Source organism: Daphnia pulex, chromosome 10 (assembly GCF_021134715.1).
Source record: "Daphnia pulex isolate KAP4 chromosome 10, ASM2113471v1".
Lineage (NCBI taxonomy): Eukaryota > Metazoa > Arthropoda > Branchiopoda > Diplostraca > Daphniidae > Daphnia > Daphnia pulex.
Window position 1 is genome coordinate 2500869 of NC_060026.1, and position 26830 is coordinate 2527698.

Below are 26830 nucleotides of genomic sequence, written 5' to 3' on the forward strand. Positions count from 1 at the left end.
CGAGTTCAATGCGCTTCCATTCACGAGACAATGAATTTTTCGATCGAGTGTGATAGTAGCAGTACTCAATCGTCTTTTTCTTTCGTGTTATATCTATAGGAAAAAAATAGTTATCTCGGGGTGGCTGACTTGGCTTGGTCGGTCATCGACGATCGGTCAATGAAATGAATAAGTAATAACGATCGTGGATATTACATAGTATACATACCCTATCTTGATAATAGAAAAGAAAACGGGATAGCCGCGGCAGATCGACGGTAACATAATCAACGGTACAGTTCTACGCACTTGTGCCAGCTTTTAGCTATAACAGTTTTCATTTCCCCCCCACCACCACCAGCTCACCAGAAAGAGATATATCCCGACCAGTTTTCGGTCGATGTCCTATCGGCCACTTTCGCTGCTGACGAACTCTTGGAAGAAAAAAAAGGAATTGAAAAGACAAAAATTACTGTTGTTTCTTCTTCTTCTTGGACTTCTTTTTTCCACTCCGCCCTTCGTGGTTGTGCCGTGTTGTTTGCACCGTATATAGCGACGAGGAGCGAGTCAGTGATCTTTCAGTCGCCTCCGGTCGGCCGACATCGCCCGTTGCTTCTTCTGCTGCTCTCTCGTCAGACTGTGCATTTCCAACGTGTTTCTCCAGTTCTACAAATTCAACACGTTTTGTTCTTCTTTCTCCGCATTTGAAAAAATTTAACTTGCATCGATTTGTGTTCCGAGTGATTTTTAAAAAAAAATTTTAGTCGTGAAGTGAAATTGCCATTCGAAAACGTCAAGAATAATGCACGTCAAAAACGACTTTGGCCACAGGTAGATATAATCTAAAACGCTATTTCAGTAGTTTGCCATTATTTCTTATTGATTGAATTAAAGTGTGTGGAACTGAATCAAACAAAAAGGAATTTGGATATTTACCTTCTTTTCTGTTTCGGTTGTGCGTGTTTTTTGTTTTGATTGCAAAAGGAATCACGAGCGTCGGGAGGGAAAAAGAATCTCGGGCATCGAACGACCTGGTCAATGAACGCGCGTGCGCTTTCACAGTGTGTACACACACACACACACAACACATCGAGTAGGTAGTAGAATTTAGGCGTCACAACGACCCATCCGTGACGTCATCAACGACGGCGCTGGGTACGTGTGCACACACACACCTATAGAGGGGAAAGAGGGAGGAGCCCTGTTGCATAACACAGACGGCAGCTGAGCTTTGCATTCCGTTAGGCGCATTGTACCTCATCCTCTGCCAGCAACAAACAAGACAACTAAAATCACGGTGCTGCTCAACATTTTCAGAGAGGCTAATGACACCCTGGCCTCTCTTGTTCCTTGTCAATTCGTCCTGCCGTCGGCTGTTTTGATTTTCTTCCTCTTTCGGAATTCCACTTTTTTATTTATTTTTCGAGCTCTCCAGACGACCGGAAGTTGATCTATAAAATTATTAAATCAAGGAAATCAGTGAAGTCACATGAATGAAAATTGTTTGTTTGAAAACAAAAGAAAAGAAATAGTTTTAGTTATACCGTTATTTACAACTAGGTGGTTAAATTTGCATAATCGTTGGAATCTCACAATTGTCTTTCCGGTTTTTTTCCAACTTTGAAATAGTTTTTCGTCCAAATTAGGCCCCTAACATTTTTCTGGTCTTGTCTCCCAATAGAGACGGTGAGCGATACGCGACTTTGGAGAAACTCCAGTTGGTGTTGGCATTGGAATCCAGTTCGGCCATCAGTAAACCTTCGATGGGCGCATCGGGTGATGGTGCCCAATCGACTGCCGTCATTTCTGTCGAGGAAGAATTACATTCGTGTTGCTGTTTGTTGCCCTGCCCGCCTGAATGTTCCAGGAACCGGAGCGCCAGCAAAACACAATCCGACTCCCATTCTTCCAGCAGCAGCAGCAGTCTATCGGCTCTACACGCGGTTCTTCTCGGTATAATAATCCGTTTTTAATTGGTCATCTCGAAAAACAGCCATGACGAGTGTGAAAACAAAAATCTAAATTGGATAAATGAGACTCTTTTCTGGGTCTATTGGCCCAGCTCGGGTCGTCGTCATTACAATTGCACCACCACACAGCAGCAGTAGAGTTGAATGAACTGGGTCTCCCACCAGGCCACCACCAAAAAACAATCTCGCTGACACACAGACAGCAACAAATGCGCCGTTGTCCAAACAGATTTTTGCCCTACAATCTGGTCCTCTGTGTGTGTATCGATTTGCCCAGTCACTGACCTCTCTCTCGCGCTCGCTCCTTTGGCTTTTTTTATTTTAATGTGTCCACATTTTTCGACGAGTCATCAAACTCATCAATTTTCTTTTTTAAATTCCCCAAACAGAAGCCGCTGACCGACATGCAGATGAACAGCGGGCGGCCATCGTTCTGGTCGGCAGGATCGACGATATCCTGGGCGGCGGGGTCGACGTCAACGTGACCGATGAGAGAGGCGAAACGGCTTTGTCTTACGTCAAGATCCTGTTGAGAAAAGGATGCTTCCGGCTGGCTCATCAAGTGGCTTCTCACCTGCTGGACCACGGGGCTCTCGTCGATGCTGAAGACAACGGCCAGCAGACTCTGCTGTCGCATTCGGTGGCGGCCCTGGACGGGGCGTCCGATTTGACGCGATTGCTCCTCAATCGGGGGGCGGACGTTTGGCATCGCAACGGAACCGGAGGCGACAGTCCGTTCGGCTCCTTTTTGCAGGCCATTGTCAGGTGCCGATGCGTTTCCGGGGCTACAATCACGGCCGATTTACTCGGGCGCACCATGGGCAGTCGGCCGGAAGCTTTCAAGGCTCTTGTTCTGCGCTCCATGTTGCGTCACGGCCGGTTTATCCGCGTCCTGGGACCCGTTTTCGTCCAGCTCAAATCCATTCTATCGCCCTACTGGAGACAGCCGCAACCGTTACGCTACGCAGCCTGGACGGTCATCCGCCGACACTCGTCGCCGGTCAAAAGCTGGGCAAGAGAATTACAGCAGATGGGGCTTCCCCCGTCGGTCCTACGTTACTTGACAATGGAGGATTAATTCCACGTGCAACTAACCAGAAGAAAACTACTGCTACTACTTCATGGAAAATCTTGTTGATTGTTTGTCCAACTGTTGTACAATAAGAATTAAAAAGAAAAATGTCAATTTGTAAATAGCCGTTAATTGTATGAAATAAAAAAAAAGAAAATTTTAATTGTATTGGGACACATTAGTTCATCTCTCTGGCTTCTTTCCTCGCCAAATATCGTTGAATGGCCTCTTCCAGCAGGTGGCCAGTGGTCCGTTTCTTCCAGATGTCGATTTTGATTTTCGGCGGAGCGGCCACCTCTTCGGGGGGCGGTGAATGGATCGAACGCTTTTCATCATCATCGTCGTCCGATTCCGAATTTTCTTCCTTAATGTCTGGACGATTGGCCCTAGGTTTTTCCACGTCGTCGGAAGCAGCGGTTTTCTTGGCTGCACGATCGGCCGTGGCTGCGCGATCAGTGGCAGCGGCCGAAACCAAAGAAGCAGACGCAGCCGGCCTGCGGTCCTCCTTCGATCGGGATTTCCCGCCTTCGGCATTGGAAATGCTTTGGTCACCGGGAACTTCTGGTTGTTCCGTTCCCTGTTGGGGTGAAGGCTCTTCTTCTTCTTCTTCTTCCTCATCCACTTCTTCTTCTTCTTCCTCTTCCCTGCGGGAACGGTACTGGCGCCGGCTCTTGACCTCCGACTCAACGGCCTCCTTTTTGAACGTGACTGGTTCTTCCGGTTCCTCGACTTTCTTCGGCTGGTCTTCTGAGAACGTCTGCTTGTACAAATGGCGATAAAAGCCGCTGAGATCCTGCTGTTTTGTCACGTCCAAACTAGCTGTATTTCGCATTAGAGGTAAAACAACATTTATAAGCCAGTTTAGTAAGATAATTCATCAAAACATTAACACCCGTAACGCAGTCTTACCCTCTCTGAGCTCTCGTAATCTCTCTTCCTCTTCCAATTTCTTTAGCTCGGCTAATTTGGCTCGGTAGGCTGGCGTAACGAATGATTCCTTGTCGTTGAACATGTCACCCTCGGTTTCTCTCTCCTTTTGCACCTTCCTCTCCACTCTTCTTTCCAGTTCTACTTTACGTAACTCGGCTGTTTTTAGGAGGTTGCCAATATACTTGGGCTGATGGGTGAGAAAACAATTGGTTTTTTAGAACAATCGTACTGATTTTTTCATTGATTTTTACACTCACTTTTCTCTCCTCTTTGGGCGGCTTCTTCTCCTCCTTTTTCTGCTGCATTTCGTCATAGACCTCATCGTACTGGAACACTGTTGGGTCTTCTGCTAGTGCTTTCAGTGCAACTTGTCTTGCTTGGTTTTGCTGCATGCTCTTCTCTGCAGCTTTCTATTAAAACAAATATCATGAGGCCAGTTTTTATCAATGGAATTGTTTGGAAACTTACAGCAACTGCCCGACTCCTCCAGTCCAACGCTTTAGCTCCATCCTCCTCATCTTCTTCCAGATTATCATCACTTGAGCTACCATCTCCCCCAAACACTTTGTTGGGTTTCCTCATTTCGCTCACATTTGAAAGAAAGTCTTTGGCTCCTTTGTTTTTGGAAGGGATAATCAAACCATATCTAGAAAATATTTGTAATTAGTAAATTTTGATTTTAATTAACATTATTTGACATAGACAAAAAGACAAAGCAATTATGGAATTCAAAAAACACTTCATTTTTGACCACCATTCAAACTATTATATAGACTACAGTCAAGCCAATCATAACATCTAAACTTAAACTCAAATATTTACTTTTTGTTTTTAGGATCCATGACTGAATTATGTACTTCAACTGCTATACGATGTATATATTTAAACTCGTTGTCTTTATCGGTTAAGACAAAAGTTCAAATGAATTTGTTTCGAGTAATTATAAAACACAAAAACTGATGGCGAGTTTTTTACTTTTTGTTTAAGCTTTGAAGCTTCAAGTAATGTAGTCTGCTATGGTAGGTAAACCTGTTGCCGTTCCATTCAAATAAAATCTACACGAACCGCGATTTTCGCAACATTTCTTTTGTTTTCTCTTTTACCAGCTTTTAGTTTTTTAAAATGTATAATTGAATAAAGTGTGAAATAATTTCAGTGTTGATTAATTCTTGTAGTCTAATAAATTCAAAGTGAAATAGTTTTCGAAAACGAGTGGAAAACGAGCCAAGATCTGTTTGCTGATCGAACAATTTACTAGCCAAATCTATATAAGCATGTTCCGAACTAGTATACGTGTTAGTAATTCACTGGAGATAACTCAAACGAAAATGGGATTTTTCAGAACCTTCTTCGCGAGTATAAAGAGGAAATTTGCCAAGTTCTTTCGCATTGGAAAATACAAGAAGTCTAACGGAGGACGCAATAAAGGCAGTAATCAAAAAATGACCGACGAGGACTATGCCGACATCAAAACATTGGAACTGAACAGAAATGCTACATTAAGAGAAATCAGACAAAGTTACATGAAAAAGGCGTTGGAACACCATCCGGATCGTCACGTGAACGCTACCGATGATGAACGGGAAAGGCACGAAGAGCAATTCAAGATGATTAACAATGCTTATTCTTCTCTGTGCCAATATCCGAAAAAGCGCAAATATCGCAAAAAAGGCAAACAGTCGAAATCCAAACAATCCAAACACGACGGGGCGAAAAAATCCGCGACTGTGGACACCTTGTGAATGTTCTAAGACTGGAAAAATTTTCATCCTGAGATAATTGTCGTCGTGAATTTAAATTCGTCAAGATTTCAAATAAAAATGATTTTCTCTAAATTAGTTTTGCTCTTTTCTTATTACTTCACCTTCTATACATCAATAGGATAATGTATTTTATCATGATTCTTATGTACATCTTTCGTAAAAAAGCATGTAGGGACTTGATTTAAGAACTTCTTCTAGGGTAGCTGTCCGAATGTATGTGTCGGAAGTGTAGAACCATTTTGCGCGGCCGTCCACGGCATTCCGCCGGAACGTGACAAAATGGCCCGAATCTGCCATTCCCAAATGCTCAACGACAGCCCGCAATCGATAAGTGACGGGTTTTAAATTTCCAGAGAGTCGATTAGTGTAGACAACATTACCAACATTTAATTCTTCGCTAAATTTGACTAAATCCTGACGTTTCGTCAGTTGGCCTGCATTGGTCCAGTCGCAACGCTGAATGTGAAGACAAAGACATTGGGGTAGCTAAAATATGTAAAAACAGTAGCCATTAGAATATTTAAATTATACATCAATAAGTTTATGACGATACCTTGCCGAGGCTGAGCTGCTTCATAAAAACACTCTTTCCGTTCGTTACTGAGCAATTATCACACTGCACCTCACCTACAGTTTCTGCGGCCAGAAATTGCTTTAATAATCCTTGGACGTTTAGCATCGTGAAGGCGTTTCGCATGTCCAGCTTTGGCAAAGGAATCGATAAACATTCAAACGCATCGTAGCGGACAGACTATAGATAAAGACATGGAAAATTAGTTATTGGGAATTAAAATTTCACCATTTTTAAATTACTTTGTGCCCACATGTTAAGCAACAGAGTTGACTAGCCAAGTTGCCTCTAAATGGTGAAGATGAAATTGAATGGCATACAGTAGTAGTATCCTGCTCATCAATTGATATGCCTTTGACAATTTTGCTTTTCTTGTTGATCTCTTCATCAATGGTGGTAAACAACATATTAAAAAATTCATGTGCATCCTGTTCTTCTGACTTGAGGTTCCAGCCATGCTTCTCTAATGACTGAATTAATTGCCTTGTGTTGAATAAATCAGCAGTAATTGTTGGATGCTGATTGTTTATGACTATTAATTCAAAAGATGATTATTAACAGGTGTGTGAAGATTGGGGAGAGAACAAAACTCACCAGCCATTGTCAAATTTAGGCTAGAAGTAGTTTCCAGGCAGTTTCCTGTAGCATCTGATGATGGTTTTGCCAAAATTGAATCAATCCACCAAATGAAGATGGGGCAGGACGCTAATGCCTGTAATGTGGTGTTGATGAAGCAAGTATTTCCCTCATTCACTAGGCCAGCTAATTTGTTTCGTGACTTGTTCTTCGGCTTCTTCACATTTTGAAAGTTGTCTGGCTCACCAATAGCCACATAATATGCCGCTGATGCAACAACTGCAATTGTAGCAGCCCCAGTTAACCAGTATTGTCTTACAAATGACTTTAACATTTCAGGAGTGAAACATTTTTTTAGATCATTGTATGTACACCAAACTACACCATACCATTTACAGCTCTTAATTATACAAACACTCAAAATGGGAAACAAACTTAGAAGTTAGAAAACAATTTAATCCTACGATTCAGAATTTTAGAGCATTTGTTATGAAAACGAAATATCGATTAGTTTTGCAATCGATATTTTCTCAAATCGATTCGTTCGCTACTAGCAGAAGCAGCTGTTTAGAAAGCATAGTGTCGGTTGGACTGGGGGGAAATTCGTTCGTTTTTGTTGTAAAAGAAAAAGGTATTTTGGGGAAATTGTGACAAGTTAGTGTTAGTGATTGTATGTTCATTTCATAGGAGATTTACAGCTGGTCTGCTGGTTGGGAAAAATCAATATAGGACACGTTTTGTTCAGTTTTAAGTGTGAGAAAGACTGTTATGGGAGAAATGGCATACGTGGGGTCTCCATCACGGGGATCGTCCAGTTTCCCCTACAGTCGCACAGCTCCAAGCCTTGTCGAAGAAATCAGTGCTGCACAGTTCTCTAATGTTAGAGGTATTGAAGAAGATCTAGCTCTCATCAGGCAAGGTGAGAGAGCGCAACTACAGCCTAGTGATGAAGGTGAGTGTAAAACACATTTCCAAGTATATGCTTTGCTTGCATTGTTCTAAACCACTTTTGTGAGTTTAGATACTGAAGATGCCAGTGAAACAGACCAACAGAAAAAGGAAGATGAGTACACGGAAATGAGAGAACAGTAAGTTTGAAATATCTCTTGTCCAAAGAGAGAGATTGGTTTTAAAATAACTCATCCTGTTTGTAGGATTTACCGTGACAAGTTGGCCTATTTGAAACAACAGTTAGAACAACTTGAACAAGGCCTTCATCCTGATTATCTGAGAAAATTAAAGAAGCTGGAAACAGTCTACAAAGACAGGTAATTGATTGCTTGAAGCATTTCATGTGTGACTCATAATGCATTATTCAAATCTGTAATTTAGACTGCTGCTAAATGAAGTGTGGAAGGACTATGAAATGGTAAGAGCAGAAGAGGAATATATCAGCGAAAAACAGTCGGCTTCCCGAGAACTGGAAGATAAAAAAATCGAGCTTCAAGAAAATCTTATTTCCGAGCTGGAAGAGAAGAAGCGTCACGTAGAAACGGAACGAATTACCATTGAGCTCACAGGAGACTCCATGGAAGTGAGTAATTTGGCTGACATTTCTTTTCTTTTCCATTCTTTATCCTTTCACTTTTCGTTCCAACAGATCAAAGCGCCAACAACAAGAAAACTACGTCGTCGTCCTAACGATCCTGTCAACGTCAACTCCTCCTCAGGCACTTCTGACAAAAGAAGGAAGTTAGCTCCTGCTCAATTGGCTTATCTTCTTGATGAGAATGATGTTGTGGATGATTTAAGAGCTATTGAACGTGGTGCATCTGGAGCCGCACCAACCAAGACCTCGGCAGGTGGAAATGGACCCTCGACAGTTCGAGGAACTAACAATGGCATTTCAAATAGACGGAGCAATTACAGTTCCCCAGCTAGACAATCTGACCAGTCACCATCAAGGTAATTTGATTGAATAGTTCAGAAAGAAAACAGTGAGTAAAAATTCATGTCTAATAGATCCCCAGTGCACGGCCAATCTTACGGCTACTCTGGTTGGAACAGCGGAGAGAATCAAGCAACATTCGAGGCTCGAGTTGAAGATGGAAAGCTTTTTTACGAGAAAAGATGGTAAGTTTTCCCTTTGTACTGTTATTCTCACCCTCTTGTTAATCCGCCTATGTTTTAACAGGTACCATCGAGGGCAAACGGTTCAAGTTGAAGGCAAAAAGGCCCGTTTTGCAGGTGTAATTTCCGCAATCGGAACCGAAGCGGTAATGCCAGTTTTTAAATTAGTATTTCGATTAAATGGAGACTCAATTTTAAATTTTCCCTGTTGTAGGTTTGGGTGCGTCGTCCAGCAGATGGAGGCAAAGTGAAAATTTCCATCTGGCAGCTTTGCCGAGGAAAATATACCCTCGGCCGCAAAGCTCCGTAAACTAATTAACAACGGCATCATCTACTCATTTATTTTGCGTGTATGTGTGTGTACGAAATTGTTAATTGTGACTTTAATTCCCGATTACAAAGGACAGCGTTTTGTTCCGCGCCTACGGTATCTATTTAGACCGAGGAAAGCAATATCAGACACTCGTATTTTCATAATTTATTATCACTCACTCGTCCTACACCATTTATTAAGACTAGGGAGTTTTGTGGTCCCTTTGATGTGTGTGTTAAACGGAATTATAATTCTATAGTACATGCATTTATTTTTATAAGTAGGCGTCTGTTAGTCCTGTAGGCAGTTGTGTTTTAGGCGGAATGAAGGAGAATGGAAGGCACGTTTTTCGGGTTATAAAACGGGCTCGGACCTGTCATTTAAGTGAAACATTAGAAAATCGATCGATTCTTAGAGAAAAGAATAAAATACCGATGGAGGCCGTCGTATCGAGATGACTCCGACGCTGTAAAAATAGTTAAGGCGTGAAAGTTGTAAAGAGATTAGACTCGGCGACTGGGTCGGTTTGGCACAATTGTTGTTCTCTGCCCAATTAAGGCTGACTACTTTCAACGTAGTATTTGAATCACACCAATTTTCATCAATTTGAGCGACAGGAGGAGGACAAGAAATCTGAGCACGTAGCTGCTTGATTGCTCTGCGCGCTCTGACACGGGCGAGCCATCGACGGACGGTTCGTTGAACGACGCGAACGGAATTACTTATCTGTCCGACTTTCAATAGAAGCTGCGCAGCGGAACGCTTCCTCTTCCACCAGCGCTTCACTTTATTAGCTGCACGTACTACAACGATCGTTCGCCACCAATTCTGGATTGTCACGGCCGCTTTTTGCCTGCGAAGATGTTCACGCCACCAACGCTGGACGATGCTGGCCGCTTGATTACGAACCTGAAGCTTCCACCTTTCGGCCATCTCGATCCCCTTCTCGGTGGCGTACATTTGAGAGTTGCCAACGCGGACTTCGCTTGCCATCTGTGGATAATTTTCAGAAATTCGGCGGCAGATCTCTTTGGCGTCGAGATTGCGTTTTCTACGACTGCTCGACAGGTATTGGTAACGAGTGGCAAACTCTTCGTGGCTCATCCTGTGAGTATATCGAAAACTGGATAATCTTTTGGTAACCATTAGAAACGTATTTAAACCAACCTGATTGGATAGCCAAAGGACGACACCTTGATTGTATCGATAACACCACAGGCATTTAACTGGGCGTCAACGTAGTCTTGATCCCACCGCTGACTTGGTGATGACGTATAATGTATCTCGCTCACGGACGGACGTATACAACGGACATAATGGACATCGCAGGCATTCAGAATTCTCATCAAATTGTCCAGTGAATTCTGCAGAAGAAAATTGTGGCTGTGATTAGATTCAACTTTTTACCCAATTTATGTCACCGAATTTTTACCTTGAATTTGGCTAGAACCGTATGCCTTCGGCCATTCATTGTGTGTGTAGCGTTGAAAATTAGAGCATCTTTTCCCAACAGTAACTTGATGAAAGGACTCTTGCTTTTTGAGAGCAAGGACATCATTTCTCCTGGAACCTGGGAAGCAAGCAATAGATGAAAACCTCAAAAACCAAATTGTGGCAAATGTATTTTTACCTGATCACGATTTTTGTCCAACATGGCGACGGTAGAATAAGATACGAGGCCGGCATAATGACTAATAGCAAACTCGACGGGTGGTGCTTTAGTCCTCGACACACGAGGCATCCTAGGACTTGGCGGCATGCTTCTGACCCCTTTAGTTCTTTCGTTCAAACTAGACTGGATCCTGATGCACACTTGACTATCATCGCAACCACGATTAAGATAACACTCCTGCAATTAAAATAGAATTAAACATTTAAACAAGAATGTTCCCTGATTAACTAAATTACAGGTACATACCTCGTTCAAAACTCCGAAAACCGAAACTGGACCATCGAGAAAACTGATTAGATTATGTTTGTCCAAAACATTTTCATCCAAATCAATTGAATTCAGACCTGTAGTTCAATGGAAGAAAAAGATTATTGGGTGAAAAGAGAATACATTCTTGAATTGATATTTACCTTCATTAGCTAAATGAACTTGTTGTTCTTTAAGGTAATTAATAGTGAAATAGTACTGCAACCTTTCATTTGCATAATTAATACAAAGCTGCTCCAAACTGTTGCCATATTGGAATGACTCGAACCCATACAAGTCCAAGATACCTGTTGAACACAGCAAGGGTTATTTGAATGAGTTTTGCACGTGTGAGCCAAAATATTATTGTTATTACATAGATATTTGGGTGTAAAAAGCCCTTGATCATTGAAGTTTGAATGTTGAAGTTTTTCATTGACGCTTCCCAAGACAGTGTCGAACATCATGCGATACAGAAGCTTGATTAGTGTATCGCGACGAGCAGCACATTCATTTTGAGAGCTACAAGGCCGCACAACTGCAGGTGACTTGGTACCCGCTTGAAAGTTTCGCACAGTAAACACTTGAAATAGTTCGTTGCTGTTCAGACCCAAAAGACGAGCGGCAGATTCCATATGATGTCGCTGATTGGTAGTCCAAGTCTCCTGGGTAACTGTGAATTTGATGTTACCCAAGTGTAGTAAAGCAGCCAATAGTTTCCACAATTGATTGGCGGTATCTTCGAGACTTAGCTTCTCTAAAGCTGCTACTGTTGCGTGAAATTGAGCTTCATCGACTGCATTGCAATCTCTTTCGGATGCAATCTCCCATATTGGAACATCTTTCAATTCTAGTTCGGTTTTTAAGCTGTCTGATAATCCAGCAAGCATCTGAAAGCAATAATGAAAGTATAAGCAACACTATTAATACTGGGTGGTTTTTCTTTGCAAAATTACCTGATAAAAGATGTGAAAATTTCTCTCTCCTGCTGCCTGCCGAGCAACTCGGGTTGATTCCAACAGGTAGGTTTCGATGTGAGCACTGACTAGCTGCGTACTAGCTCCTTCGCCGAGATAAACTAACCGGATTAATTTGCCAAAACGGCTACTGTTTTCGTTTTTCAACGTTTGAGCATTCCCCAAAGCTTCCAACAGTGGGTTAGATTGGCACAGCAGTACCTCGATATTACTTGAATTTGGTACTTCATTGTTGTTGGTCTCCATTGCGGCCAAAAAGGAAAGGAGATACAGGGCATTACACGTCTGTAAATAGAAATAAATGAGTTTTAATCATACTAGAATATATTCAAGATGGACTTTAATACCTTTCCGGCACCACTTTCACCATTGACAACGATAGCCTGGTGTGTTTTGCCTAAACCCCATTGTAAGTGCCGTAGGGTTCTCTGACCAAGTGCAAAGATGTGTGGTGTTTTGTATGTAAAAGATTCATGAGCAAACAAGTGCATCATTCTTTTTGAATAAAGATCTGGCACATCCTTTAAGGGGTTCAGTGCCACTAAAGTGGGTCCTGCCCATGTGTAAAACTGTTTCTGCTTGTACCGTGATTGGAGGCATTGCAGGACTAAAAAACAAACACAATAACTAGTTTAGCACAACTTGCCCAATTGTAGCGAAACGTGAATAATCACGCGTTGGACGAAAGTGTCATATACCAGTGCTCGAATCAAGTTTTTTCAGATGTGTCAAATCCTCGATGTTTTCGTGCATTTTAGGCACGAGATGGAGCACCAATTTACACGTTTAATTGTACACCAATCGAGAAAAGGAAGTAAATAAATAATAGTCAAAAAGGGATCAAAAAGGGTAGGGCCAACTTAGAATATAGCACAAGTCCAAACGGTCATATGTTTTGAATTATCTCAAGTCCCAAGGTGGACTGGACCCCAAGGTGGTTATTTTAGTAAACAGCATCTACATACGGAAAGCGTACCGAGGGCTAATTCGGGAATCGTGTCACGCAACACGTAAGCATATAATCCTGTTATTTCTTAAAATACCTTTACCTGCCAAATGAAGACAGTGTAAATAGATTTTCAACAGCTGTACTTGATTTTTTAACGCAATCATCTACGAATTTTCAATGCAGTTTTCCAACAAAGACGATGGGTTCAGCAACCACCTCAACGTCAACTGACATTTCACGTGCTTCTGCACCTCTGTTTGAAAATTTCTGGGCAAAACTAGCCTCTGTATAATAGTTGGCTACCAGATTGCAATAACAATGTGTCATGAGAAATTTTTCATTAACAAATTCGTTTAATTTTAGAATCATGTGTTCGTCGCATACCGATGATGTCTGCTCATTTTTAGTTTTTACCTGATCGCAAAATTCTTAAAAAATCATAGATAATTTCCATAAAACCCTGTAACATTTTCTTCTTTTATAACAAAATATTTTCCTGGTAGTAAGTAGGTTATTTTAATTAAGACTCAATAATTGGGTCAATCCGACATCATAGAAAAAAAGTTTAGTAAAATTTCTTTCTGCGTCAGATTTGTTTAAACATTGATAGACGCACGTCATTAGTGACACTTAGTGACTAAATTAAAAGTTCCCCGTTTGATAACATCGAACGATTGAAACATTGAAGTTTGAACTGATTTGTTGACGATCAGTTACGTATGTACGTCACGTATGTTTGTAAATGAATTGCTTCATGTTTATTTTTCATTGCTTTAGCCTAAATATAATAACACAAGCGAAGCTCCAAATTATAAATTTAAATTCAACCACACAGTTATATGATGTAAAAAAAAAAAGACAAAAATGAACAATCAAATCATTTTGTCTAACTTGGAAATGATTTCAGTGGCGGCCTTCTTACTTTCGGCAGTAATATTGAACTCGACAATGTCTCGATTAAAAAACGACGTCATCTCCGTGGAGTTAAACGGGAATTGACCCAAAACGCCGAAAGCGTGACGGAGGGCGTCTTGGCCCAGCCAAGTATTTTCATCAGGTCGATGACACAAGTGCATGTAACGGAATAAACAAGTCTTGAGAACATAGGTGGTCAAGCTGGATTTCCTTGGAATTTCTCGTTTCAGATTATCCCTGGAATGGTGGAGTGCGGCTAGAAATTTCAGCAATTGATAGACCCTTGAAACGGAAGCATCCGCCTTCAACAACATGTCACGCTCCAAAGTTGGATAGGATAAACGCCACTGCTGACTACCAACCGATCCGGGTCGTTGGGGAACTAAGACGACGTCACTATTTGCATTATTGCCAACCACTTGAACTCCGATGGCGATATCGATGCTGATTTTCATCGCATCCGCAGGAGGTTTCCGGTGATAGAAGAAATACATGGTGACTCCCGTTTTACCGAGGATGACCGTTGGTGCCGATAAATAATCGCTGTGAATCAATTCAACTGCCTCGGCGATGGACTTTTGGAAAATGCCCAGTAATTTACTGACGTTAATCGGCCACTCTCCCGTTACATTCACGTGAGCTGGATCGTTACCGGTGTAGGTGATTTCATTAGGATCCGATCGGGATTGCCTGAAATTCGCCAAAATGGCCAGATGGTCGAATTCGCTAGCTCGAAAAATGTTGGTCTTTTCAGCCGAACTGCCAGTGTGAATCAGCTCATTGATGGCGAAAAGTGAACAAATGGATTCTACCTTTTTCATTAATCGGTTCAGGTAATGCTCGACGTGGCCTCCGACACGACACCAATCGCAAGTCTCCGGTGACTTGTCGCATCGTTCTCGAGAGTGAGAATGATTGTCCAAATAACCAATAATGGACCGGCCGAGTTGTTGCTGGACATTTCCACCCGATTCCGGATGATGCCAAGCCGCGTGAATGTTTCTCCATTCTTCATAATGCGGCAAGCAAATGCTATTTTCGGTTGTGTTGTAATAACAAATACCATGCTGTACGTCAGATGTTTCATTCAAAGTAGTACTTTGGTCCTGATGGATGTTGAAATCCTTTATCGCATTGTCTGATGACGGCTGACAGGATTGAACTTGGGAATAAGCTGACGTGATGCCCACTGATTTGGCATCAATCTTCGTTGAGAAAATCACGGTAACAATAAAGATTTTGAAAATCCCGCGAGCCTTAAAAATGATTGAAAGCCTTGAATATAGAAGACAATTGATTATATACTAATCATCTTTTAAAATTTATACCTGCAGCATGTTGACAATCGCAAAATGTTTTGGATGGGAAACCTTAATAGGAGATCCTTATTCCAGTCAGTGATTTATACGTATGGCAATCAATCCAATCGTTCTATTTCAATATATCCATTCAGTTCAGGTGAAACAGCCATACAAGTTGGCTGGTGTACGTGCTCTACGTGACATACGATTGCACCAGGTATCAATATTACGTGTAGGTGTATGAAGAGGTGTATATACGCAAGTCGTAGAAAGAAAACACGCGCGTATTAATCTGAGCGTCCGGAAGAACAGCAACCGGAAGTCGTGGAGTAGCTAGTACGTATAACTCAGCACGGCGATCGTTATTTAGCCGTGCGCTTTCGTCTCTGTTTGTTAACGGGTCGCTTGTCGCTCGAGTGCGTCGGATATTCTTCTTTCAACAAAATGAAACGATATACCATGTTTTGACGTGTACCTGGGTTAACCATGGCAACCATTAAAACTTATGTGGGTTGTTCTTTTTCGTTCGACTGGCTTGCAACTAATTCGTCTGGGTGCTGAATCCATGTCAGGCCTAATAGTATCATAATATAGTTTCAAATTCCAGGTATAATGTATTCAGTGCCAAAGTAGACTAGTACACACGGCTGTTCTTTCTTATTCTGAGCTCTACCGCCTTGTTGGATTACGTACAAACTTTTGGGGTTTCTCGAACTTGTCCAATCTTTTATGTATTGAACCGTCTCTGTTGCTAATTAATTTTTTAATGACCGAAGCGACAAAATGTTCAAAACTAAATGAAAAACATGTTACCGAAAGTCTATAGAATTATCCCTATTTTCCTTTCATGTGTATTTCTCTTGGCGAGCAAACCCGTTTGCTAATTTAGATGTCAACCATTTTGTCAGCCAATCACATATTCTGGGTATTTCAACCCACCGTTTCCGCTGTATGCGGTTACTCTAAAGACCGAAATAACACCCGTCTCCTAAAATGAATCGTTAACTATATGTCAGTCGTGATAACACATAGGCCTCATAATGAACCAAACAATTTCGGGAAAATGAACATACAGCTGGGAAAAGTTGAAAGATAAATTGCGCAACACACTGCGATTTCCAAAACCAGTCAAAACAGGATTGTGATTTCTAGGTTAAACTATTATAAATTCAGTCGACCAGATCAAATATTGCGTTCCAACCGATAACCACCGCTATATTGAGTCGTCTCAACACATTTTGTAATCTTTTGGTCTGAAAGTATACGCCATGTTGCGAAATATCTTGGTAGATGTGTGAGCGCGGCAAATCTAACATGTTTGAAAACTACACAGTTATCCACTGATGACAGTCTGACACGATAAAACTGCTGAAAGGTGGAACAAACGAATGAGTAGCTTAACACGAGTATATCGTTTATTGTTGGCGCTCGGTGTGCTGAGCGTGTTGACAAACAACGTCACCGAGAAATTCTCAAGCGATCAAAAACTAAAAAACAGATAAGCCCAACAATTATCAGCTCGACACGTATTTAACAGGCTAACTGATTAACATATTTTATTTTATACATAGCGCTTTTTAAAAGTGGCACAACAGTTTGACATTAGTTTGTTTTTTTACACGGCGACAGTTAAATATTTTCGTTCGATCGCCGATCTGGCGAAATAATTCCGAGAGCAATAATTCTGCGATTCGAGCAATTGATTCAACATGGAAATGATTTCGGCAACGGCCTTCCGGCTCTTGGGCGTCACGTTGAAGACGACGATTTCCTTGTTGAAATAAGACGTCATCTCGCAGGAATTGACGGGGAACTGGCGCAGGATGCCGATGGCGTGCCGGAGTGAGTCTTCCGGCTGCCAGGGCGGAGGCCGGAAGTGGTGGCGCATGTATCGGAACAGGCACGTCTTTAGCGCGTAGGACGACAGGCTGGACTTCCTCGGGATTTCACGTTTCAAATTGTCCCGGGCGTGATGGAGAGCCGCCAGGAATTTGAGCAACTGGTAGACCCTGGCCACTTCGACTCCTGCGTGAAGGATCATGTTCCTTTCCAGGGTCGGGTAAGACAGTCGCCATTGATCGCCGATGCCTTTGCGGTGCGGGACCAACAGGACGACACCCTCCGTGTCGTCCGAGATGTACCAGCCGTTGGTGATCATGACGGGCTGCTCGGCGGCCTGGACGGCGATGGTGATGTCGACGCTGACTTTGACAGCCGCCGCCGGGTGTCGCCCGCGGTACAGGAAGTAAACGGTGACGCAAGTTTCGCCAAAGGCCACCGTCGGTGCGAAGACGTGGACGCTGTGGACGCGTTCCACCGCCTCCGTCGTGAATTTCATCAGCAAACCGATCAACGTGCTGGAATTGATGGGCTTATTAGGCTCACCGTCCAGTTTGAGCGCCAGGTAATTAGGATCGCTACCGGTGTAGACGATCTGATTGGGATCGGATGGCGATTGGCCGAAATTCAACAGGACCACCCCGCGGTCGAATTCGCTGGCCCGGAAGATGTTGGTCTTCTCGGCCGAGCTCCCGTAGCGGACGAACCGTTTGACCGCAAAGAGTGAACACATTTCTTCCACCTTGTCCATCAACCGGTTCAGGTAATCGTCAACATGGGCCCCCACTCCGCACCAGTCGCAACGGTTTGGCGATTTATCGCAGACCTCACGCCGGTGCGAATGCTCGTCCAGGTATTTGAATATCCACTGATCCAGGGGTCCGGTTTTAGCGCTCGTATCCGGCCGATGCCAAGCGGAGTGAATGTTTTGCCATTCCCGGTAGGCCGGCAGGTAGATGCTGTTCTCCCGTGTGTTGAAACTCAACAGGCCAGACTCTTCGGCGTGATCGATTTGGTGGTTGTAGATGATCCTACCCTGATGCGAGTGGATTTTCAAATGGATTGTCGTCCGGCAGGATTTCAGGATCGATCCCAGTCGAGACTCCAGCAGAGATTCTTCTTCTACGACGTCGTCGTTCAGTTTGGAAAAGATGTTCTCAACATCCTCGGTGATGACGTTGATGCTGTCGACCGAATCGCAGTCCATGCGGACGATGTCGATCCCGAATTTCGTCAGGGCTCGGACGCGATCGATGAGATGGTCGGCGCCGCCGATCCGGCAGAGACGGACGAGGGCGTCGCAGACGTGAGTGGAAAGTTTGTCGTGCCGGACGAGGGTCCTCATCAATTCGATGTAATTGTAATTGTAGTAGCAGCAGATGAACGAAACCGATTGCGATCCCGTTCGGGTGTGGAGGATTTCGACGCCGTGCTGGACCAGCAGCCGGGCCGATTCGGTCAGTTCGTTGAATGTTGATTGGCGACACAGTGTGAAGATGGCGCCAGGGAAATCCAGGCCTTTCTCGATCCTAGTAGCAGCCGGATCCTGCAGGAGGATTTCGAATGAAGCGTAGACGCGGTACTTGTGGTTGCTGCGAGGGCGAGATGTGAGCTGATCCTGGACACGATCGTTTCTCATCTGGTGATGACGCAAACGATCGACACGGCTCTCGATCACGGCGGGATTAGCGCACAAGGCTACAAATTCGTCGTAACCCTTTTGGGTGAAAAGAAAATATTAGTTTTTTAAAAACCTTTTTTCAAATCGATTTGAATGTTGAATAAGGAAAGAAGTTTTTTAATCGAATTTTTTTTAACGGAATAATAACAAAAAAAATAGGCGTGAAATCAAATAAAAAAAGACGTGCGACCTATTCCTGCTGCCTGTATAAAAACTCACCTCTGACGCATAAACGAATTCCAACGACATGGGGTATGCAAATCAGGTCTCTCTCGAGAGAGATGCGTTAGACATTCCGTCACGTGTAACATGGAAGAAAACAAGAAATACAGTGAGAAACGACGGCCCAGGCTGACCAACTTTTGAAGAGAAAATGTGAGAAAACGATTTGATAAATGAAATGAAAGGCTTTGCACCTCTTTTTCTTTTTATCTCTCTCAACGCGCATAGTTATTATTATAGACTCAGTGATAAGACATAGAATCGTCGTCACCAGCGTCCAATCAACAAACATTGTGTGTGACTATACACGACACAAAAACATAAATTGGTGGCCATGACATCTAAAAATTTTAAAAATAAAACTTTTACTGGCAAGGCAATTCATTTTACTGCTCCGGGTTGGGTACAGGTGAGACTGTGAATTGTTTCGTGTAAATGAGAGAGCTGACGAAATGGAAAATGGTGAATCAGATAATCTCGTTCTCTAAATCTCTTGTGCACACTCATGGGATTTTCCAACGTTCTGATCCGTCTTTTTGTACAGAGATATATAATCACGTTGATACTGCGTGACTGTTATTTGACATCACAAGTCTTGGTAAATATAACTAACGGGAAAATAACTAATCGCAAAGAGCTGTTGCGCACCGGGAACGTGATCATTGATGTTTCAGCAGCTACGGCGGCACTCATTGAATGTTTTAACAGACAGTCTTATCTCGTAACACACGGAGTTATGTCATTTGGATTAAAAATGGTATATTGCATAATTAGTTAGTGGCCTAGTGGGGGGATGTTACTTGTGACGGGGTTCGGTCTAAAAAGTAATTATTTGCGGGCTTCGTGCAAAGGCTGTGGTAGGGGGGAGGGGCTCAGTGTAACTTGTTGAGACGAACTATTACATACCAAAAAGTAATCCTGATTCGTTCAGCGGATGTCGACCCTGAGTGAGAAATTGCGCATTTACGTTTAAATCCTTTGGATTTGGGGGTCGATTTATTTCTATCGATTTAGAAGATTAGCGTCGTCTGCTTTCATTTTTATTACAGGATTCGAAAAAAAAAAGACCGAAGTTAATTTTAAAAGTTAACATTAAAATTTTACAAAGAAAACTAAGCAATCACTATTTTGGATACGTACGTGGCTGGACGAAAAACAGCACAGCAAATAAAATAACAAAAATGTGATCATCGTGTCAACTTTGGTCACGTCTCTTAATAGAATCACGTAATCTACACACTCCATGCTTTTTACCAGGTAAATAAAACTGAGAAGACAAATAGAATGAATATGGGAGTTTAAATAGAAGAATTAAATCTTTTCCAAATTTGTGAGATGTTATTTTGTTAATTCCTGACTAGCATTTATCATCACGTAAGCCCCCTGTTAATGCAATGATAGTTTGTTTACACTGTCTAATCTTCTCTTTATTTGTGTAGATTTCTGGCCTGAGCCAGCCATTGCAACAACAGGATATGCAAGTTTTGCTTGTGAGCTGGTATATTGATCTGCCACCAGCAACAATCTCAGCATCAGCACTTGGGTAATGATTTTCGTTACTTTCATTCCTGTGACCTGCTAGACATTTTAATTAGGCATGACTTACGTTGATACAGTGTATTGCATGGAAACCTTAATATATACAATTACGGTTTATCCACCTGTCTCATTTTTGAACGTTTCATTACTTGGAACTTGGTGGTTCCTGTCAATATTTTTCGTAACCCATTTTTTATTTGTTATTCAGATAAACAGCATCCGGTTAGAAACTCCCGATGTCGTTCGATTTACGGATCTCTTCTTCCCCTTTCTTCAAATCCTTTCTGCCCGTGTATTGTACATCCATGTGTGTGTGTGGGTGTATATTCACGAGGACAAGGTCCGTTTTCCTATCTCCTGGTGGATTCAATTCGTCCGTGAATGCCTGACCGTGTTTTCCCAGGCTTAAAGGTAGGAAAAATTTATCTCTATTCTTTCTTTTTTAAAATATTTGGTGGTGTTGATTATGAATCTTTATGGAATACGATTATTCATGAGCTATGCGATTGACTGTTAATGCCGATTTTTTAGACTCAGTAAGGGTTCATTAAATAGTATGTAATATATGTAGAACGACTTTAGATCAAGCCCGGTTTTGTACCTTACAAACGTTGTCTATGAGTAGAGAATTAAACTAAAAAAATATTTGAACTTTAAACACTTCAATCAAAGTGCAACTAGAAACTTTATAACCAATACGGTCCTAACGCCACTCCACTTCCTACGTACAATATCACGTTTATTTTCGGGCTATAGATCTATCTTTGTCGCTCAAAAAATTACAAAGGTGTAATCCTGTAATCCTGAAGTAACGAATTAATTATGTACGCATTTAGCGCAGCCTCCATCTTTTTGTGCACTTTCTTATTCCGGCAACTGTGGGAACATTAATAATCATTCACTTCAACAGACGGGGCCACAACGAAAAATGGCGTATAGGCCACCACCATATTGTCGTCTATTTGTTTGGGGAATCAATAACGTGCTAGTGTAATTTGTTGACATGGCCGTTCCATAAAATTCTTGGAAAATAATCAAAAGCGGTAGCCTATGACGGGTGAGCTGTCGCGTCGGTTAGAGACAAGAAGAAAAATAGTCGCCGTTGCCATGGCAAGCAGTCAACTGCCAAATTACATAGCAAAGCGCCATAGAGATTGGGGGAAAAAAGGGAAAAATGGGGCCGGGCTGGTGACTCTCTCTCTGCTCGCTTCTGAATCAATATTCAATAGGGGATCCTGCCTGCGGTAGATATCTAAAGAAATATAGAATGTCTGCACCATTTTCTATTTATTTCCCGGCACATTGAATAGCGCCCCAAAAAATCGTTCTATTCTGGTCGATACCGTGAACCGCTACTTTTGGTGTAATTTGTTATCGTGATTGTGGGCGGCGGCTAAATTATGTGATGGGCGTGGTCGGTTATATGCTGCCGACCTTGCAGAATAAGTTTAAAACAGATTGCGGTTGTTGCCCACGTCAAAAGCTGTATTACTTGACTTACTTAATTGCCAGGCGACGATCATTCAGTTATTGTCAAACCTCAACTTGGTTGGTCCAATTATAAGAGTTGTGGGTTTACCGATGCAAGAAAGACCTTACTATATATCCCATTCAGTTGACTCAGCTATTAATAATATATGTCTGTCATTACCATATGTTGCTGATGTACGATCTAAATATAGTACACACACACATCAAAAGTTCAATCGATGGCGGCAATCATGTAGACGTAGAGAGTATTATTTATTCCATTATACTTTGTCATGTCTCGTCTCATCAGACATTACGGGGATGCTGGCGCGCGTGGGACGCAGATGCCGTGCTATAAAAGTCAAATCAACATTCGACAGGACTTGCTATTAGTCCGCGGGTCATGGCACGCTCACATCCTCTCCAAACATTGCGCTATACTCGTCGCTTGTTGACTCGCTCGAAAAATTTCATTCCCTTCTAGTCTAGACAACGACAGCAGCACAGATTAATTGAAGATGGCGTTCGTCAACAGCAGCAGTAGCAGGGGGAGTAACCGGAGTATTCTCTTGATTGTGTTGACGAGCTTCTTGTTTTGTGTGACTAGTGAAAGCCCGGGAGGAATAAGGAAATCGTTGGATGGATACAGTTATTCACGACAAGAGTACTACGACATGTTATTGTCCGTCGCAAATTACTCAGAAGATTCAACCTCAGCCGGCCATCGTCTGTTGATGCCCGTTTGGGCTTACAAATCAGCCGCTGGTTATCTTCTTTTCATTAGCGTCATGGGATTGGCCCTGAATATAATGGTCGTCCTTGTTCTTCTCAGCGATCAACAGGTATAATCCAATTTGATTGTTTTAATTATTTTCTAGTCAAATTTTAAAAAAATATTTCTACTGGAATTGGACAGAAAATGACACCTTTAAATTGGATGCTGCTCAATTTGGCTTGCTGCGACGGGATTAGCGCAGGTTTCGGGTAATTCATTTTGATTGTGTACTGTAGCGATTCATTTATTATTATGAATTTCTAAAAGGGCACCCATATCGATTGCAGCTGCTTTCCATTCCGGTTGGCCATTTAGCCAAGAATTGTGCGCTGCTTACGCCATGATTATATCAACTGCTGGTTATTCGTTTTTTAAATTATTTAGTGAACACATTTAACCGTTTAATATTTCATGGATAATTTAGGCATCGGATCAATCACAACGTTATCAGCTCTGGCCATTTTGCGATGTAAAATCGTCGTCCAAAATCACGTCTACTCAGCCAATCGGTTCAGCGCTTTCACGACTCGCAGTGTCCGTCTCGGATGTCACAAAGCCACACTCCTTTTATCGCTCATCTGGAGTTACGTCCTGCTGGTCACCTGTCCGCCCATGTTTGGATGGGGCCAATACGACCGTGAACCTGCCCAGATAAGGTCCTCTGTCCGTTGTATACATTCAAAGATTATATAACATTTACGGTTGATATCCATAGTTGTTCGGTGAATTGGGAATTGCAAATTGGTAGCAACCGATCCTACATCTTCTACATGTTCACATTCGGATTGATCGTCCCAACGGTGGTCATTTTCGTCTGCTACTCCAACATTTTACGCGAAGTCAGAAAGGTCAAGACTGAAATCAATAGGGGAAGCAGTCTGATGACTAGTCGTCGTTTGCATCAAAAGCAACTGAGTTTCCAGAGCGAAGCGGCCGAGAAACGATCGACAGTGATGGTGGCCGTCATGATCGGTGCCTTTTTGATCGCCTGGACTCCTTATTCCATTCTGGCGCTCACCGAGACGTTCAACGGCAAACATTACGGCAATTCCTCCATTTCACCCGTGTTGGCCACTGTACCCAGTCTCTTGGCCAAGACGTCGTCCGTCCTCAACCCCATCATTTACGGATTCTTAAACACTCAGGTATTTATAGGTTCAATTATAATTTTAAATGACGGAAATGAAATTGTTGAATTGTTACGCAGTTCAAATTGGCCTGGAAGAAAATGGCGTTGCGGTTTCTCCGTCGACATGGCCAGAAACTGGGCAAAGAACGTTCCTTCACTGCCGGACTGACAACAACGTACATTACTGTGAAACCTTCCATCATCTATCACCTGCCAACGAAAGAAATTACCGAAGGATATCAAATTCAGGGAATTGTCAATAACGTTTCTCCCCAACATCAATTGCAGCCAGTCATGCTGATCCCCGGGAATAAGTCTCCGTCGCTATCAGCCGCAAGCCTGGAAGAGTCCAGTGCTGGAATACAAGAACAGGAGCAGCAGCAGCCCGTTTTGTTGGTGGTCGTCCGCTACGTGTCTAGCAGTATCATCCATCATTTGCATACACATCCGCAGGAAACTCAGGAAACTGGACAATTACGTAAATGCAGTCACAGTTCTCTATACTTTTAATGATATTTGTATTTGACAAAAAAATATAAAACTCTTTTTTAAAAAGGTGAGCAATAAAGTTAACGACGAAACAAGTCTATATGAAAGACTTTCAAAACCGTGAATTACATGTTCAAGGCATAGGGTGTATTTATAATTGGCTACATTGGGATGAGACGGGAGTCTATTACTTTGTAGACCCTTGTAGTCTCTACACACTTTTCGGTAAGGTGAGCGGAAGTTTCATGACGCCACCACAGCAACAACTCGGTGAATCCGGCAGAAGACGTATATACAAGGGTTAAGGCTGTGGTTGCTATAGACAACGGACGCATAAATTTGGTAGGCTTACCGTGATTTCATTTGTCAAACCATTGATATCATTCCGTGCATAACAGGGAAATTGTGCTGCACGTGGCAAGGTTATACGCGCAGTGCATTGTTGAATTTGTGACAATATATATGTCAGTTTTCCTCATTGGAAACCAAACGCCACAATGATATTTAAGCCAAACGTCAATCTCTCTCGTCCCCAAGTTATTAATGTCATCGTTGTCAGATTTAGTCCAGATGATGTCATCTGAGCATGAAATAACATGATGCCTTTCCGCCTTCTTTTGTTCATCTAGAGAAAGTTTCCATATGTCACTGGCTGTAAATAAAACATTTCGTTTCTATAGAATAGTGAACGAAACTGGTGGCCAATGACCGTATGGCATCAAAAATGCAAATACATATGCCCAACAGCGGCCGTTCAAGTGCCGTGACTCCGGTGAAAGGCCAACTTATTGAACTTTATATCTCCTGCCGCGTTGGTGTGTTTCTCTAGAATTCGTTGGAATTGAGGAAGCCATTACGTAAATAATTCTTCCAAAAAGTTGGAACTATTTTTAGTTCAAGTAGGGAATAAAAATGGGGAACTAGTTGTCTTCTTATTTTATTTTATCGACTCTTTTCAAGAAAAAATGTTTTATTACCAAACATGAGAAACGAAGTTTGTTAATTTTAAACCGAGATGAGTCTAGCAAAATTTCAAAAATTTACGACGCACCAAACCAACGCTGCAGCAAATTAGAAATTACGTCACAAATTTTGGGGCCTCGCAGGACTCTTTGTTTTGCGAATAGTATATATCGTATGAAAATCTGTGCAAGCTGTGTAGGCTATTTACTTTTTGAGAAATCTCAAGTGTGAAGTCTCATTATTATTCATCTAAATTGTGTCAGGTGTCCAATTAGTAACAAAAGTGTGGGTGAGAAAGAAATTAAAGTGGCTGGTACAGTGTTGGCAAAGGAGCATGCTGCTGGTATGTTACAGTTGCTCAGATATACACTAATTTCACCTTTCAATTGCTGACTACAACATTATTATTGTTTAACATGTAAGTTTTGCTTAAGTAAGTTCTTGATTTTCCATTAAAATATCCAGTGAACTTAATGTAAATTTGTCTAACCAATATAGCAGTGTCACCAGCAATGTCATATGTGAACGTTTTAAGCCTAAGCGTTCATGATTGGTATCTTCAGTTGCTGGAACACCCTAATACAAACTACTTAGCTGTACCTAGCCTAGGATCATCACCTGTAAGTTCTCATTTTTATCTGGTATTCTTAGGCTGGGATTAAGAAAAATATGTGTAGACTAGGCCACTTCAAGCTAGGCGAACAAAGCTTTCCTTATTTATCCTGATCATGTCACGTTAACATCTTATCCAAATAATCAATGTTAAAATCAATAGCAATCAAAAGCCAATTTACCCCACACTTCCAGATAGTTGAGACAAGTAGGCTGATATTTTTCCTTTTGTACATTTCCCTTCTTATAAGAAACCAGTTCCTGTATAATTGAGAAGACTTTGCAATCGTTGTGTAGAAAACCAACAGAGGAAACCTTTTTAATGGGGTGAAAGAAAAAATAACAAAAATAATAACAAAATGACCCTGACATCTAAAGCCCTTCTCTCCCCTAAAGTCGTAAACGTTATGAATCGTGATAACCAAATCCAAGCCACACTATATCAATTGCGTCCCTAATTTTTAATTATCCATCTTAAATTCTTAATACCATAATTGCGTAACCTGTTCATTCGAAAACAATTATCGTCAAACCTTTCTTAATTGGCGTTAAAAGCCAGTATAGCCACTTAATACCTTTTATCACGTTAATGTTTGCAAGAGGGAATAAAAATCAGTTCTAATGAGGTTCCAGGATTAAAATTAGGCTAGTTTAGCCTGTCAATGGGCCTGTTACACTGCCCATAGTAAATTTGGGAGGTTTTCCGTCCCAGATCGTACTCTCTCCTTTTCACGGTTCACACTCCTTTCCCGGGCAAAGCTCGGATTTTGAGTTGGCCGTGAGCAAAATGTAGCCGTTGACAACTTT

At 42.0% G+C, this 26830-nt stretch overlaps 9 protein-coding genes across 10 annotated transcripts; 3 read left to right on the forward strand and 6 right to left on the reverse strand.

Annotated features, from left to right (window-relative positions):
• Positions 1 to 26830, reverse strand: part of LOC124205146 (histone H2A) — an 89797-nt gene that overhangs the window by 36247 nt on the left and 26720 nt on the right.
• LOC124205135 lies at positions 189 to 3184 on the forward strand. Its single transcript, XM_046602496.1, has 3 exons — positions 189 to 810; positions 1661 to 1932; positions 2339 to 3184. Exons 1-3 carry the CDS (start codon positions 782 to 784, stop codon positions 3025 to 3027), a joined length of 990 nt encoding a protein of 329 aa, XP_046458452.1. The 5' UTR covers positions 189 to 781; the 3' UTR covers positions 3028 to 3184.
• On the reverse strand, positions 3132 to 4955 carry LOC124205128 (nuclear speckle splicing regulatory protein 1-like). Its single transcript, XM_046602489.1, has 5 exons — positions 4774 to 4955; positions 4420 to 4597; positions 4209 to 4361; positions 3931 to 4138; positions 3132 to 3840 (listed from the first exon to the last, which is right to left on the reverse strand). Exons 1-5 carry the CDS (start codon positions 4791 to 4793, stop codon positions 3200 to 3202), a joined length of 1200 nt encoding a protein of 399 aa, XP_046458445.1. The 5' UTR covers positions 4794 to 4955; the 3' UTR covers positions 3132 to 3199.
• LOC124205131 (ubiquitin carboxyl-terminal hydrolase 30-like) lies at positions 5787 to 7336 on the reverse strand. The gene is made up of 4 exons (XM_046602493.1): positions 6880 to 7336; positions 6528 to 6817; positions 6268 to 6465; positions 5787 to 6200 (listed from the first exon to the last, which is right to left on the reverse strand). Exons 1-4 carry the CDS (start codon positions 7193 to 7195, stop codon positions 5856 to 5858), a joined length of 1149 nt encoding a protein of 382 aa, XP_046458449.1. The 5' UTR covers positions 7196 to 7336; the 3' UTR covers positions 5787 to 5855.
• Positions 7416 to 9389, forward strand: LOC124205129 (sin3 histone deacetylase corepressor complex component SDS3-like). Its single transcript, XM_046602490.1, has 8 exons — positions 7416 to 7813; positions 7883 to 7949; positions 8016 to 8129; positions 8194 to 8395; positions 8462 to 8766; positions 8824 to 8934; positions 8996 to 9077; positions 9146 to 9389. Exons 1-8 carry the CDS (start codon positions 7630 to 7632, stop codon positions 9239 to 9241), a joined length of 1161 nt encoding a protein of 386 aa, XP_046458446.1. The 5' UTR covers positions 7416 to 7629; the 3' UTR covers positions 9242 to 9389.
• Positions 9395 to 13246, reverse strand: LOC124205121 (unconventional myosin-XIX-like). Its single transcript, XM_046602478.1, has 11 exons — positions 12838 to 13246; positions 12487 to 12746; positions 12119 to 12424; positions 11539 to 12052; positions 11327 to 11470; positions 11163 to 11260; positions 10875 to 11093; positions 10677 to 10814; positions 10412 to 10608; positions 9677 to 10349; positions 9395 to 9617 (listed from the first exon to the last, which is right to left on the reverse strand). Exons 1-11 carry the CDS (start codon positions 12890 to 12892, stop codon positions 9519 to 9521), a joined length of 2703 nt encoding a protein of 900 aa, XP_046458434.1. The 5' UTR covers positions 12893 to 13246; the 3' UTR covers positions 9395 to 9518.
• Positions 13583 to 15436, reverse strand: LOC124205126. The gene is made up of 2 exons (XM_046602485.1): positions 15332 to 15436; positions 13583 to 15259 (listed from the first exon to the last, which is right to left on the reverse strand). The coding sequence occupies exons 1-2, from the start codon at positions 15338 to 15340 to the stop codon at positions 13961 to 13963; spliced, it is 1308 nt and encodes a 435-aa protein (XP_046458441.1). The 5' UTR covers positions 15341 to 15436; the 3' UTR covers positions 13583 to 13960.
• LOC124205122 lies at positions 16700 to 19189 on the reverse strand. The gene is made up of 2 exons (XM_046602479.1): positions 19044 to 19189; positions 16700 to 18860 (listed from the first exon to the last, which is right to left on the reverse strand). The coding sequence occupies exons 1-2, from the start codon at positions 19071 to 19073 to the stop codon at positions 16920 to 16922; spliced, it is 1971 nt and encodes a 656-aa protein (XP_046458435.1). The 5' UTR covers positions 19074 to 19189; the 3' UTR covers positions 16700 to 16919.
• Positions 20533 to 24530, forward strand: LOC124205124 (rhodopsin-like). 3 transcript variants are annotated; one of them, XM_046602482.1, is made up of 8 exons: positions 20533 to 20589; positions 20794 to 20996; positions 22366 to 22897; positions 22972 to 23039; positions 23098 to 23189; positions 23255 to 23486; positions 23546 to 23975; positions 24038 to 24530. In XM_046602482.1, exons 3-8 carry the CDS (start codon positions 22574 to 22576, stop codon positions 24467 to 24469), a joined length of 1578 nt encoding a protein of 525 aa, XP_046458438.1. In that variant the 5' UTR covers positions 20533 to 20589; positions 20794 to 20996; positions 22366 to 22573; the 3' UTR covers positions 24470 to 24530. The 3 variants fall into 3 exon arrangements, with proteins under 3 accessions (XP_046458438.1, XP_046458439.1, XP_046458440.1); XM_046602483.1 differs by lacking the exon at positions 20533 to 20589 and having other exon boundaries at positions 20691 to 20996; positions 22618 to 22897; XM_046602484.1 differs by lacking the exon at positions 20533 to 20589 and having other exon boundaries at positions 20691 to 20996; positions 22663 to 22897.